Source organism: Tetrao urogallus, assembly GCF_951394365.1.
Source record: "Tetrao urogallus genome assembly, chromosome: Z".
Lineage (NCBI taxonomy): Eukaryota > Metazoa > Chordata > Aves > Galliformes > Phasianidae > Tetrao > Tetrao urogallus.
In genome coordinates this window covers 8,996,140-9,012,434 of record NC_136816.1, presented here as the reverse complement: position 1 = coordinate 9,012,434, position 16,295 = coordinate 8,996,140, and the positions used below count along the sequence as shown (strand labels likewise).

At 38.0% G+C, this 16,295-nt stretch overlaps 1 protein-coding gene across 1 annotated transcript in view; it reads left to right on the top strand.

Moving 5' to 3' along the window:
- SRFBP1 (serum response factor binding protein 1) overlaps window positions 1-13,458 on the top strand; it is a gene marked incomplete at both ends in the record, with an annotated part of 59,409 nt that extends 45,951 nt beyond the window's left edge. Inside the window, 4 exons of the mRNA XM_079548499.1 lie at window positions 10,310-10,391; window positions 11,210-11,921; window positions 12,351-12,388; window positions 13,271-13,458. Coding sequence (XP_079404625.1) covers window positions 10,310-10,391; window positions 11,210-11,921; window positions 12,351-12,388; window positions 13,271-13,458 — 1,020 coding nt within the window. The remainder of the gene's footprint in view (window positions 1-10,309; window positions 10,392-11,209; window positions 11,922-12,350; window positions 12,389-13,270) is intronic.
- Window positions 13,459-16,295: the final 2,837 nt, after the last annotated feature.

Sequence of the window (16,295 nt, the reverse complement as noted above, 5' to 3'; positions counted from 1 at the left end):
TATTCACAATTTTTCAGAATCTCTCTTGAAGGCCGAAGAGGGAACAGCTCAATGCAGTGAATAACAAAGGCAAATCAGGCTGCCTACAGTTGGTTACTATCTTCAGTACTAAACTACAGAGAGAGAGTATGCATTATAAATGCTTCTATACCAGTCTCTGAAGCCTGAGAAAATAATGGGTGATCATGGAATACCTGACATCCAACATCATCACAGATACAGTTGGTATTTTTTTAACCAGATTAACCAGTCTTCAAAATAATTAATGAAAGGTACCACCTTTAAAAGGGTAACAGACAGATTTGTGTGCGTGAGAATGGCACTGTGTTGTGAACAACTGTGTTTTCAGTATAACTGCATAAAAATGAGACAGGAACAGAGAAACTCTCACACGTTGCATGATTGATAGTCACCTCTGTAATAAAAGTTTGGTGCTGATAGTGTCCTGCAACTTGTAGTTAGAATTATGACAGCAGAAAGTGATGTCAGAATATAGAAGCTACAAGTCTACAGCTGGTAATCGTGAGAGATTTCAGTTACCCTTAACTAATTTGATTACTAAAGACAATCTCTGAATTGCATTCCTTATGGATTCATAGGGAAAGTAATCAATTTCTAAAGTTAACCCACACAAAGGGGTACAGAAGAGGATGGGCTTAACCAAATGAGGAAGCCCTACCTTGCCATTAATCTGCTAATTCTCTAGACACTGGGACCCAACTTCTGACAGTGTTGATGGAGATGGCCTTAGGAGTGTACAGTTCCATTTGTATGGCAGCTCTCATCTGAGTAGCAGAAATCAAAATGAGTGTTGCTATCAGTGAGGGAAATGTTCCTAATGATGGAAAAAATTCAGTGCCTTTCAGTCTTGTTTTAAGAAACACCATGGCACAGAAGGTAAGTGAGAGGATGTAAGGTACAACACACATGAGCTGGAGTCTTTCATTATTCCTGGTGCTTATAGAATTTACTGTGTTAAAATATGTTTAGTGTTGTGTAAATAATTGTAATTACCTATGTTAAAGACTAACATAGCTAATCATATTTACAAACAGAAATGCTCTTTCTGTGTACATGCTTTGAAGAGTAACTCAGAATTGCATGGCAAAATTAGAATAAAATGACATTTCTGATATTTCTAAAAAAAGCAGCTGTTTTGCTTTACTGTTTTTACTTTTAGAAATGCAAAAATCTTTTTCTAATTGTATATCATAGAGAAGTAAAATATAAAATCATCACTTCTTCACTCTTTCTTATGCAGATCATTTTTCAAGTGCTGCATCTCAGAACTAAGGAATTGACAGTTATAAAAATTTGAGAAATAGAGAAATTACAGAATTAGGAGGATTCTTGCAGCGCAACATGAGTCTGCAGCACTGGAAAATTCTGTGAAAAGTGCTGAAGGCACTATTTCTTGAAATTTTTGAACTTGAACAGTAGAAATGGAAAAAGAAAATTGTCTTGAGCTATTGGAATTCTCTTTAAAGAAACTACTCATTTATTAATAGTATGTAGTAAATAGCTGCATTTAAATATTTCAGTGAGGTAAAATGAAAACATAGGTTTGCAGTGTATTGCTCCTCAATGGCAAGATTATGAGTGTGTGTGGGAAATGTGATGTAACTAGTAGTTTACTGAAAGTATAATAGCATTGCCTTTAAGGGCTGTTGGCCTAGTCTTTCTTTATTTTGGAACATAAATAATTGTATGCTGATTGAAAGGGCTGAGTGATTACACAGCCAGAAAGTACTTTTTTGTCAGAGTAGCAATAATGTAATGATCTTGAAGGCAGTCGATCCTCCAAGCGCGAAACTGATTTTTCTGCATGCTATATGGTGAAATGCCTTCTAGGAAAAAAGGAGCGTTCAGGATTTGCGTTTGTTCTGCATTCATCATCTGCTGATATTCTCAAATAGTATCAGGGCTTCCTGTGTATCCGATATGTGATTATGAGTAGAGTAAATTCTGAATGCATACACTCCCTCAATAGACTTAATGACAGAAAATCTACGTTTTGATACTAAAGAATCAGTATGTTTATCTCAGATGTTTAATCATTTTTCAGTGAACTGAGCTTGTGCATCCACTTTTTTTTTTCTTTTTTTTTTTTCCAGAAAGTGGCTGAAAAACATTTAGATTGAAAGATAGCTGTTTTCAGTTGTGCACAAAAATTTTCACGTGAGACGCCAAGAGACTCTATCTTGTTTTAAATAGCATACAGTAACTGATATGGCCTACTCCTGGTCAGTATGTGAAGTTTTTATGAAGTCTTTATGTCTCCTGTACCTCCAAATCCCTAGCTCTCAGTAGTCCACATCCTCAGTCATGGCTATAGACATAAATACATGTCTCCTTCAAGTCTTATCTGAGGACTCTGAACTGACAATTTTCAGTTAGGTAATTCTGAGTTCCCCAGTGGTAATGCTTCTATATGTGGTAGTCTGAGCAAGATGAAGATTTTCAACAGGAATAATTCTTTTACATCATCATCAGAAGTTATCTGAAGTGCAAACAACAAATTTAGGGCTTGGTTTCAACTTTTAGTTTTGTGTGCTTTAAAATAGGAAGTTCTCAGCAGTGTCTGCTTTCTCCAGAGATTCTTTGTTATAAACTCTCCTAGGTAATGCTTACATATATGCTGCTTTTTCAGCCTGCAGCTGACAGGAGATACTTTGAGGTTTGAGCTTCTATCTTGCTATGGAATATTGTAAGGATGTCTTAGGATTATATCTCTGTAAGTTCTCTGCAGATTTCAACTCCAGACTGACTTTGTAAGGATACCAGTGGATATCTCGACTCTGAAAGCTAAGTGTCATCCAGGGCTGAATACTGTGATCTTCTTGGCCCATTAAGTGGTTCCAATAATGTAGAGCTCATACCTGTATCTTGCCAATGTGTTTGCTACCATCTGCTCTGTGCATCTTTGGACTTGCTGTATATATACACATATATATATGTGCATATATATGTGTGTGTGTGTGTGTGTCTGTATATATATGTCACTTGTTTAACATTCCATTTTCAGATGATTGGCCAACTTAACTCTTTGTTGAGGATTAGTTAACTGTCTGCTTTAAGCTTCTGGACTCTCATTCTAGAAGCTCAGCTACAAGTAAATGATTTCTCAGCTTTTCAGTATACTTCACTTTTCTGAAAATGTCATTTATGGCTTCAGATCTGCAAATGTATCCTGGGCTCCATCAGCAGAGGGGTGGCCAGCAGGAACAAGGAGGTGATTGTCCCTCTCTACTCTGCTCTTCTGAGGCCCCTTCTGCAGTACTGCGTCCAGGTCTGGAGCCCTAGTACAAGAAAGACAGAGAGCTGTTGGAGAGGGCCCAAAGCAGGCCACAAAGATGATCAGAGACGCAGCACCTCCCCTACGAAGACAGGCTGAGGGAGCTGGGCTTGTTCAGCCTGGAGAAAAGAAGGCTGCAGGGTGACCTCATTGCAGCCTTTCAGTACCTAAAGGAAGCCTACAAACAGGACAGGAGTCAACTCTTTGAAAGGGTAGATAACAGCAGGACAAGGGGAAATGGTTTTAAGTTGAGGGAGGAAAGATATAAGTTGGATGTCAGGGGGAAGTTCTTTACAGAGAGAGTGGTGAGGTGCTGGAACAGCTGCCCAGAGAGGTTGTGGATGCCCCGTTCCTGGAGATGTTCAAGGCCAGGTTGGATGGGGCCCTGGGCAGCCTGGTCTAGTATTAAATGTGGAGGTTGTTGGTTCTGCCTGTGGCAGGGGGTTGGAGATTCATGATCCTTGAGGTCCCTTCCATGCCTGGCCATTCTGTGATTCTGTATGAATTTTGTAGCAGTGACCTTTCTCTTTGTACTGTTCAACAGCTACTGCCTCTTATACACAACTCATTCCATTTCTGTTCCCCATGAAAAGTACATTTTTTGTTTCAAGTTACTTCATGTTTTACTTTCTGCTTTAATTCCTCATCGTCGTTGATTCTTTTTCTTCTCCTTTGGCATCTATTACTGCACCGTGTGCCCAACAGTGAATTGCACTGCCATAAATGGAGGATGTGGGGAAAGGCATTGACACAGTACTAGCTTTGTGACCTCTTTCATTATCTTTAGAAATTGACTTCTTTTCCTTCAAAAACTTGTTTATTGTTTGTGTGGTAGGCCAGATTTATAGGATTATACACACATTCTTCTCAGCCTTGCATCAGAGCTAGCAGCATTTGAGTTATCCTACAGTCTTGCCGTTTCATCCTATGTCTAGACTCTGCACCTGTTCAGCAGGAGAAGATAATTAAGAGTCCTTGCCTGTTTTATTCTGGATTTCTTGTTCTGACTTCTCTTTATTGAAGCAATCATAGAAGAAGGGAAGAATTAATTGTAGATTAAATACATGATTTGCACTTTGGCACATCTGGGGTTTATTCCAAGCTCTGCTGTAAATTACAGTGGAGATTAAATACTGTTTCTTTTTTACCATTTCCCAGTGTGAAAAAATATGTGGTTACCTCACAGTTGTACAGTTAGCTAAATTAGTTGTGACAGCTTAATCCAGAGGAATGCTATTGAATCTTCTGAACTCCAGCTAAATTTGATCTTGAAACACATGCAAAGTGCTGTATTGGGCTTCTTAAAGGGCCTTCAGACTTTGTTCAATGCTTGGACTGTAGTTCTAATACACATATCAAAGAATCACAGAATTGTAGGCTTCCAGAGATCATCAAGTCCAACACCCCTGCCAAAGCAGGCAAAGAACTACTTTTGTTTGTTTCTTCCGTATCTTATTCATATTTTACAGAGTGTGATGATGTTACAGACAAGTTTATGCTACTCCTTTTAGTAGGAAGGAAAAAACAAGATGAATTCGATATCGGTAAATCTAAATGAGTAGATTATGGGAAAAATAATAACTTTGATTCGGAAATACAGAAGTAGCTAGGGCAGCATCAACAGCTCAGTGCTAGTTATGGGATCTTGATGCTTCTCCCCAAAGCTGGACTCAAAAGTTTGTAGATATCAGTGATGAGCTAACAGTCAATTCACCTGGCATCAATGCAAGTTCAGCTGAATTCTCCAGACCTCTCACTTTTACTGTGCATAGTTTGCAGATAAGCAAATATTACCCAGGGTACCAGGTGCTGTCATGAGTATTCATGTCTATTGGTGCCTGCAAGAAAAATAAATGTCCTAATATTTTTATGGTTAAATTACAGCAATAACAGAAAAATGCTAGCCAATATAAACTGTGACAAGTGGTGAAAACAATAACAAGACATCAAGGGATATTTTAAGAGAAGTTGTTCGATTTTTGTCCTGTTGTTCCGCTACAAGACATTACTTTACTCTGATTTTTGCAAAGGCTTTAGATCTGTTAGCGTTTACACTTTATCTTCAGGTGGAAATTTTTCATCAGGCAATCTATAAATAGTCCAATCTTAAAAAAAAAAAAAAAAAAAAAAAAAAAAAACTTTGAAATTTGTGTGATTTTGTGAGATTCATATAGAATTAATTGCCATAAGAATTTCCCACCTATCTTGTTGTTCAGCTTGTGTATCTACTTCAGAAGATACCATCATTTTGTTGTTACTTGAAAGATTGGATGGAGTAGAAGCTGGTTAAAAATTGGATAAAATCTGACCATTTCTGATTATCTTTTTCCAGCACAGTATTTAGTGGTGACGTTTCTGTCCTGTGCATAGTACGTGATTATTCCCTGCTATTTCTTTATTTAGGAGGGTCACTCTCTTTTGAACTCTTGCCTTGCCTAATGAAGATGTGTTTCCTGCCTTCCCTAGCTGATACAGGCTGCTATCAGTGAAGTGGGGACACAGCCACAAATTCATGCTGTCAGGAGCTGTGAGCCAACATGGCCACAACAAGTGGTATCCCGTTGCTTCTCTTGCCAAAATCTTCAGTTTTTTTGATGGCCACAAGTCACATGTCAAATTTCTTACAGACATAAAGGAAGAGGGAGAACTAACAGCATTTCAGTCAGAAGATAATTTTGCTCAGTGATCTTATTCCAAAGCAGTGATGGGATTGACTTGGATGGCAGCCATGATCTAACACCTTCAGCCACCCTGTGACTCTACATTAACCACACTCTTCCTGCTGTTGTGAAAGACAGCTGTGACTTGTTAGAGCTCTGAGAGCAGTATGTGGAGTAATAGGTTTTCTGTTGCTCTTGGGAGGGAGAAAGTTCTTGTTTAAGCTGCTATAAGGGGTATTTCAGTTACATCTTCTTTTGGCCCAGAACTTTGGGTTTTTTTATGTTTAACCTGGTTAGCATTATCTTTTCCTTTCGTTCTTTCTCCTGAGATCAGGCTGCTGTTATGCTTTAGACTGCACTTCCAGTTAATTTAGAAACCTCAGTCAGACATGCTTCAAGTTTATTTTTTGTGTCATAGGTTTAGCAATGTACTGTATACTGTACGCTCATCCAGAGGGTTTCTGGCTGTTTCCATCTAAATATCATAGCAAATCATTTACAGGGACTGATATGAGCCCACCAGGCACTACTTATCTGTCAGCACTGTCCTTTGACCTAGTAGAAATTCTAGTTAGTAGTCTTCTAGTATTAATCTTGTTTTAAGCTACCTGTAGTTTCTCATACAGAAATCAATTAAAAGATAAAACTATGGCCTCTTCTCTGTTTTTTATTATAATTGTAGCACAAGGTAAAACCAAAAGGAATTTTGAACATGATGAATGATAACAATGAAGCAATAATCAGAAGTCAGCATATCGTGTCCCCGAGTTGATCCTACGTTCCTGCTGCTTAATTCTTCTTGAAGAAAGAAGAAAAGAAGAAGAAAAGAAAAAAGCATGCTAGCAAGGCGTTCCCTTTAACAGCAGCAAATCCCATCTCTACCAAGAGACTCTCTTTCTCACTTTATTTCCTGCATTGTACGAGGCAGGTGCTAGCCACACAAATCCTGCCTGACATTCTCATCCAGCTGCTTCTTTTGACCCAGTGTTGCCAGCCCTCAGAGTCATTCCTTACTTTTCCTGACCTCTGTGCAGCGCATTTCAAAACTTGTAGTGTAAATCTGTTTTTTATTTTAACATATATAATGTATAACATATATAATATAATATGATTATTCAGTGCTCAGTTGCTTTATTTATTTTGCTGTGCCTCAGTTGGAAATTGAATGAGGCAGAACATTCTTGTGGAAATTCTTACCTGAAAAAAATGAAGTAGCACAAGATAATACAAGAATAGCAGGAACCAATGAAAGCAAGTATTTACAAAAGCAAACATAGTGCGGGGAGGTGAGGAGTGGGAATATGTATGTACATTATATATACATAGTTCTTGCTATAGGTACAGTAGGTACTTCATGTTTTTTTTTTTCTCTGCGAAGGCTTTATATACTGGAAAATAGTTGAGGAAAAATAAATTGAGCATTGGATGTGCCAAAAAAGAGAAAAATGGGAATTTTTTAAGAATGTGAATGTCATATTATATGTTTGTTGGCTGCTGTCTCACAGTGTGAGTAGCATTTGTGAAGTATTTTGCTATAAGGAAAAAATGTGGTTATTCCATATGCATTGGCATGTATATGCTTAAACCCTTTCTATAAATATTTGAATTAAAAGACACCAGATGTTGCACAGAAGCTGCTGCTGCTTTATGAACTTCATGGTATATTCTTTTGAAACCCACAGGAAGTAGCTGAGGGGAAAAGTGTATTAATTAAGTTCTGAAATACATTTTCCAGCTAGACAAAAATCTCCAAAGAAAATACTCTTTGATCTCCAGAAATGTGAGCTTGCTGTCCCAGGAATCTGGTGGCAGCATGCTGCACTGTCACAGGGGAATCAAAACCCAGACTCAGAGTTCTCTGAGCTCTTCTAGCTCTGAGAGTAAGTCTAGGAGCAACACAGTCTTTGACCCTTGGTAGTGGACTCATCTTTTGACTCAAATTCTCTGGCCGGTTGTCATAACACTGTGGACAGTCAACAGGAAAGATATTTTTTTCATTTTATCTTTATCTGAACCAATAATACTGTATTAGCAGGGACTTGGTGAGGAAGATATATTGGGATTAAGATATATTGGGATTCGCCGATGCTCTGCACTTCAAATTAAAATCTGAACAGACAAAACAAGAATGTGTTTTTTAAGCTACAGAACTGCAGCAAGTTAGACTTGCTTGGAATTGGTTGAGGAACAAGCTTTACATTTTGCATACCAATTGCATGTTTCCATATTTGGAAGTAGTAGATCTGCTGTAGCTGTAATGCCTTAGTTATATTAAGAAACTTAGCAGGAAGATGTAAGATTCCAAATTTCAGGATCTGCTCTGTTTTCTTCAGACCTAAAGCACTGAAAATGACTCTCCAGCTGTAGTGGTTGGCAAGTCATGTCTCTCTGTCTCTACTCAATGAATACATAGCTATCCATATTAAGTGGCTTAAGTGCTGGAAGAAAAGGTGCATACAAGGCTAGTAAGATTGTCTGATGAAGATTCGTATATCAAACAGTGTACTGGGTAGTGTCTGTACGTGTGATGATTGGACCCCTGCCAGCAGCCAGGCACTCACCAGCTTGCTTACTCTTCCACTCCTCCTACTTAGCGGGATGAGAGAGACTCAGAAGAACTAAAGGGGTAAAACTCATGAGTTGAGATAAAGGAAGCTTATAAATGAAGCAAAACTGTGCATTAGCAAAGGAAAATATGGAATTTATTCACTACTCCCAAGCAGCACGCAGAACTTCAGTCACATCCCAGAAAACAAGGCTTCTACACTCTTAAAGTTGGTTGGGGGAAATGATGCAATAACAACAAATGTCCTCCTGCCTCCTTTCCTTGAGTGTATGTTGGTGAAAATGACTTAATGCAGCATGGAATATCCTTTTAGTGAATTTGTTGTCAGCTGTCCCTACTGTCTTTGCCTTCCAACCTCTTCTGCCTTTCTCTTGAGAGAGAAATGAAGAAGGCCTTGATGCTGTGCAAGCACAGCTCAGCAGTAACAAAATCAGTGGTGTGTTATCAACTTTGATTTAGTCACAAATCAAAGTACAGAACCATACTGGCAGAAATAGAGAAAGCTGACTTCATCCCAGGACAGACCCATTACAATCTCCCATTGCCTATTCCATACTTTTACATCACACTCATATGCTACATTAATTATTCAGTACATCCTTATCAGCTACCCCCAGCCTGCTGCCCTCTGACTGTATGCAGAGGTATTATTTATTCCCTTGAGCTGTGAACCACCTCCATCAACTGTCCCATGAATTCATTCAGCCGTTAGCTGGGCTCCATCTCTAATGGTGGCTCAGGCTGGGAAAGGCATCACATTGTGCTGAAATGCCACAGCCTGCTCAGGCAGGATCACTGGGCACTTGCCCAGTTCTTTGTAAGCCTCATCATCCGTTGGTTGAGGTGGCTTTTGCCATGAGTACATTCTGTGACACACAGCTCAAATCATGGGTTACAACAGTTTATAAATATATCCATACAGTACCGCTAGGAAGAAGGTGGGTTTTTTTTTCTTTTCTCACAAGTTCTGCTGCAGCTGTAAATAAATCTTCATAGTGAGCTGGTCTGCACACCACAGTTCTTCCCTCTCAGGTAAAACCAAGACAAGGCTGTCCTTTAAAAAGTCTCAGATATCTCTTGTTTTGTTCTTGAAGCACAGTCATGACAAGAGCCTGAAAATACAATAGCTAGTACCAGTGAATTCTAGATGAATTCAACAGTGAAAGCAATTCCTGCTTCTCTCCTTTTTCTTCAGATTGAAGCATTGAGATCATATTTGGTCTTTGAGCCAGTCTGTGTAATTCTGTTGTAATTCTACCACATTACATTTGAGGGAGTTTGTCCTTGCCTCTACATCACATTTAATGTATAATGCTTCGATACCTGTTATGAGATTTTCCCACACTAATGGTACTTCTTACAAGCTGCTCTATTCTGTCATGCCAAACAGCTTCTACCAATACAGTGCTAATTTCTTCTTTCATGAAAATCAAGGGATTCATCAACTTACTTTACACCTATAAGAAACAGAATATAAAATATTCCAGAATATATATGGCAGAAACAGAATATAGAATGTGATTAGTTCTTTTAAAGTAAAAATTGTATTATGCCTCTTCAGTACATGATAAATTGCAGAATTACATCTGTTGTGTTTCAGACAGGTTTTTGCAATCAGATTTTTCCTCAGAATTATGATAATACAGGAAAGCTAAGAAATACTCAAATATTACATTGTTATAACCTTTTCTTCTTGTTCATTTAGTATTCCAGAATCACATTAATATGCATAGTAGCATGACCTATCCTGTATTATTCTGCTTATTTTATGTATTTTATTTTTTATAGCCAAAGTCCACTGCAAATGAGCGAGCTCTTGCAAGACTTGCAACACACCCCCTTCTGAAACCCAAAATTGCTGAACTTAAAGGTATGAAACAATGTATTAACTTGTTTTGACTTAGTACCTTGCCCATGTGTCACTTTGCTCATGTTAACTCCTGTTATGAACAACCACTGTTGAAGGAAAAGTATACCAGCCCCTGTAACCAATTTGACAAGCTACAGTACCACAAATTGCCACCATGGGTTTATGTATGACAGTACACCGTATGGCATACTAAATAAGACTGAACTGGCAGCGAGCAGATACTAAGGAAAAAGAAGCATTGTAACTTTTCAAGGTAACTAAAAGAACCATGGAGTCATATCACAGAATCACAGAATGGCTTGGGTTGGAAAGGACCTTAAAGCCCAGTCCCCAGCCTCTGCCATGGGCAGATTGCCACGCACCAGATCAGGTTGCCCAGGGCCCCACTGAATCTGCCTTGGGCACCTCCAAGGATGGAGCATCCATAGCTTCTCTGAATAGTTCCAGTGCCTCACCACCCTCTGAATAAAGAATTAACACCTAACATGTAACCTAAATCTCCCCTCTCCTAGTTTAAAACTGTTCCCCCTTGTTGTACCAGGTCTACAAGTCACTTTTTTAAGCTTCCCTAGTTCAACCCAGTTTCAAAAACAGCATGTCTAGGTGGTAATGATTTCAGTTTTCCTCACTTGTTGATGCTGTGCTGCAAGGCGTTATTTGCTCCACCTATTCAGTGAAAGGTTGATAAAAGCATTCAAAATATGTTCACTCAGTGCAATAAATTTAACTTAGAAAAATGTTTTATTTCATTAAAATAGCTTGTGTACTTAATTCAAGTGTAGCAGTAACAAATGACTTTTCTTCTACCCCTCTTGTAGCTGCTGTAAAAGCTTTTAAGGATGCAAGACAAAACCCAGGTAAAGCCAATCCTTCAGAAAAGAAGCCAGAAGCTCAGCCTAAATCAGCACAAAATTTGAATGAACATGTTCTTAAACTAGTTCAAAATCGGCAAGGATTTGAAGACAAAACAAAAATGAGTGTGAAAATGGGAACTGTAGGAGGAGCTGATAAACTCAGTGAGAGTGAACCTGAACAGGAAATTATGGAAATGGAGAGAATTCCAAAAGAGTTTTCGTCTCAGACAGTAGAAATGCAAGCAGTCACTCAGACAGGAAAGAAACTTGTCTGTAAAAAAAGGAAAGAAAATGTGAGCATGAACAAATTAACTGCAATGAAACAAATAATTAGGGATGATAGTGACCTGGAACAACATAGTGAAGAGGAATACTTTGATGATAGTACTGAAGAGAGGTTTTATAATCAGACATCAAATTCTGATAGTGATAGCAATGATGATTTCTTCATTGGCAAAGCAAAAAGAAAGAAGAAAACAGCAGCAGTTAATGATGTTTCTTCAGTAAAAGAAAAGAATACACTTCAGAAAAACATATTGAAGGAAGAAAAGAGTACAGTATCTGGAACAGTGCAGAATTGGATCATGGAAGGAAAACCACATGATAAAACTGGGAAGCTGGAATCAGTGTTCTGTACTTCTTTGTCTACCTGCAATCAGAAATCCCAAAACAGAAGGTAAACCTTTTCCTCTTGCTTTATTCTTCACTATCTCCCTCCTTTCCAGCAATGACTGTATTTATAATTTTTTGTAGCAGTTACCAAACAAGGAGAATTTCTGTCAATTACAGCTCAGAATGCCTTCATGTAAACTACTCTGCAGTCTCCTTGTGCTTTTGTGATGCTTAGAGATTTTTCACATTATAATAGAGATACTCACATCAGCACTGGCATACATTTAGGATTCCTAAAACTGTATACGAATCTAATCAGTATTGAAGTACTTCTTTTTTAATTCCTTTATTAACAAAGAATAAAAACAATACGTGATTTTTAGCTATGATGCTTGAAAAGTCATTCCACAAGTGTTTTAGTGAAGTCAGTTCTCCATTTGTATATCATCTTAGAAATTTCTTGAGTAATGCTGAATTGTATTTTTATTTTCAGAAGCACAAAAGACCAACCTGTCAAAAACAGACAAACAGGTATGTATTACTTAACCTGGTACGGTTGTGGGAACAAAGATAACTTGAGATTTTCTTTCCTCTGGTATATAATATTGCTAGGCTCTTTTTTGTTTGTTTGTTTCAATTTTGTGGCATGTATTTTGACAAATGTTAAAATTATCAGGTTTTCTAGCTTTCACTTTGATTTGTTAAGTTTCATTTTGCTTGCTATTTCTTATTTTTGCATATTAACGGATAAAGACAGATGCATACAGGAAAATGCTTTTCTGTTTGTGTTCACCTTGAACAGTTAATGTTATCTGTGCACAGGTAAGCGTAAACAGATTACTGTATTTAACACATAGTATATCTTGTGAGTAGTATTTTTAATTTCTCTGTATTTTTTTGTATGTATGTTGCTCTGGAAGTCATGTCTCGTATTTATTTCCATGGAAATTACCACAGATAGAAAAAGCATAATGAGACTATTTAATAGAGCAAATTCTCAGCTACAAAAACTCTTTCAACATAGTCACCACCATCAGCTGTGGTAGTATATGGTATCTGATTCCACACAGGAATTTGTTAAGTCACGGGGGTCTTTTCAATCATACTGAATTAAGTTGCATAGTTCCTGACTGACTTACTGTGAAGAAAAAAGTTAAGACTATGGTGAATATTTGTCTGCATATATTTTCAAAATGATCTATCATAATAAATGTTAAACTGTACTGTAGCTTACCAAGTGACAACTGATGGGGCTGGAAGGTGAGAAAATCTTACTGTGAACATTCAATTGAATATGTACCCCATGGCTAATTAATAGGTTACTGAAAATGTCTACAAATTTGAGGTTGTTTTAGCATATTTTTATGAAGGTTCATGATGTACTTAAAGTTTCATGCTATGCTTCTTACACAGCTCTTCTTAAAAAGGAACCACAGCCCAAAAAACAATCATTTGCAAAAACCTCCATTCTTAAACATGATGGTAAGAATCCACGTTTGGAGCAGCCTCTTCATCCTTCATGGGAAGCAAGCAGGAGACGTCGGGAACAAATGTCACAAATTACAGCATTCCAGGGCAAAAAGATTAAATTTGAAGACTAGATTGTATATAAATTGAGATTGTAAAATATGATTATTATAAATTTGCATCTTACAGTGTTTTTGTCAGTGGTAAAAACTGGAATTTGAACAGTTCTTGGTAGTGTGGACAGAAAACAATGTAGAAATCTTCACTTAAATAATATTTTACATTTCTCAAGAATTTATGCCCATTAATCCATGTTTGGGTGTCTTGATAATTCCAATTCCATAATGCCACTGTTTATGGAATACGCCCCACCATGACTGAATGGATTTTAAGAACATCATCTGTGCCATGTAGGAGTAATACAGATTCTCTGAAGTTTTATTTTTGTAAAAATGTACTTTTAAGTACTTAAGGACTGGATCTAAAGTGATAGGTAAGAATACCACTACTGAAGTGATAATCCTAGGTCTGTATTATCAAATAACATCTTTGATGAGGAAATCTCTTAAACTTGAACAGACTTTACAAATTCATGAATGTGTCAGTTAGCTGTGAAAGCCAATTAGTAATGCACATGTTCTGGGTAGCAATAAAATACTGGCCTGTTAAATTGTGGTCTTTGTTGTTCTTGGGTTATACTGCTGCTTCGAGATACTGAAAGAGTGTCTTTAATACTCCTGCCCTGGAGATTGTATCTGGGTGGTCTGTGTTTCTTGCACTTGTACAGTTAGAAGTCATCTTTCTTATTAGATGTTGTTGATAGTTAAACAAATATAATGTATATAAAAAGATACTGTTGGACAGAAATCTTTAGTTATTTAGTATGTTCCTTCAGGGATGTTTTCTGCAGCTTAATTGAAACAAGTCAAAAAGAGGGATGCTATATGTATAGGTTTAGTGGAAGCAGGCAGTGGTACATCATTCTAAGATTCTCCTGTCTTCTGGTGTTGTAGCTCAGGGACTTACTGTGATATGGTAGTTTATTGTGTTTAATAATCCTCAATAGATATCTCTTCCACAGATTTGTCTACTGTAAAATCTGTGACAACTTGTGTACCCTCTCATCTCTTGAAGAAGTCTGTCCTATGTATTGAACTCTGTGAAAAAGCAATCTCTTTTCCTATGTGTTAAGCTGCAACCTGATAGGTTTATTAAGTGCTTATAATGGTGAGCAAAGAATTTTTATTAACCCTTTGAATGTCAATTTGGATAGGGAAGGAGATGTTGGGAAGAGCAGTGGATGTTGTTTATCTCAACTTTAATAAGGCTTTTGTTGTTCTTTCCCATGATCTCCTTATAGGCAAACTGCATTAACATGGACTACATAAATTGATAATGAAGTGAACCAGAAACTTGCTGACCTGCTGAGCTCCAAAGGTTTTGAATAGCACATAGCCAACATAACTGAAGAGAGGTAACTAGTGGTTCAGTACTGAGCTTAGTAGTATTTAACATCTCCGTTAATGAACTGGATCACGGGACAGAGTGCATATACAGAACAGGTAGGAATGGCTTATAATCCAGATGGTTGTGCTGCCATTCAGACGGACATGGACAGGCTAGAGAAGTGGTCAGAGGGAAAGTTTAAACTTTGTGAAGCTTAGTTAAGGAAAATGGAAAGCGCTGCCTCTGGAGAGCAGTAACACTGTACAGTAGTCTGTGCTGGATGCAAATGGGATGGAAAGCTGCTTGCAGGAAAGGACTTGGGTTTCTGGTGAATACCAGCAGACCACGAGCCAGCAATTCATCCTAATAGTAGAGATGTCCAACTCCTTTTTAGAGCAAGTTTGGAGAAGTGATCTTTCTTCTCTGTTCAGCACAGGTGAGCCTGTATCTATCCCAGTCCCTGGAAGTTGTGGACTTTGCAGTACAAAAGATGTGGACACAATGGAGAAAGTCCAGCAAAGTGTCTCCAAGATGATACAGGAAATAGAGTATCTGGCGTACAGGGAGTGGCTGAGAGCTGGGACAGTTCAGTCTGTAGAAGGCTTGAGGATCTTACCAGTGTTTGTAATTACTGGGAGGGGAAGAAGATCAAGACAGACTTTTCTCAGTACAAAAGAAACAACTTTGTCACTGTAAGAGGTCCGGTGCTGGCACAAGTTCTCCAGAGAAGATGTGGAGTCTCCATCCTCAGAGGTACTTAGAAGCCATCTGGACATGGTCCTGTGCAAGCAGCTCTAGGTGACCCTGCTTGAATAGAGGGGTTGAGCCTGATGACCTCTAGAGGACCATGCCAACCTCATCAATTCCTTGTGATTTTGTAATACTCAGAGGAATGAGTCAAGCTGAGACTTAGTGACTACCATCTGTTGGTTAAAGCAGTTACTGGAAGCATGTAAAAATGCAGTCGCTGTGTAATTCCTCATATTCTATTTACCATGATGTTACAGCCAAATGGGAGGAACAAGGTTAGGTTTTTTTTTAACACAGTGTGACCACCACTCTGTCTCCCTCCCTCCCTCCCTCCAGTAGACTTTGTATCTTAATACTTACATCCCAGTATTTCTGCCCATCCTCTTACTGTGTTCAGTTGTTGTAAGCTAAATATTACAGTGGTTCCTTGGATTATTATTATCCACGTATGACTTTGCCCCTCAGGCCAAATGTTTGTAAGTATGGTATTATCTTCCTGAATTGCACTGATGCTGAGAAGAACAGGAAATTCATATATCCTTCCATCTCCCAGTGCTTTTTGTTGCTGTTATTTTTAATGTACCATCTTGAATGACATCAAATCTAAAGCCAGAAGCATCACAATAAAATGTGAAAATGAGAAAGCATTTTTATTGTTCTTTTGTAGGGAAAGATAATCTTTTGTAGAAAAAGTCATGCCACATGCAAACTCCTCCAGTTTTCCAGATGGAAATGCTGATCCTTAATGCCTAAGATAAATAAATGAATAAATAAT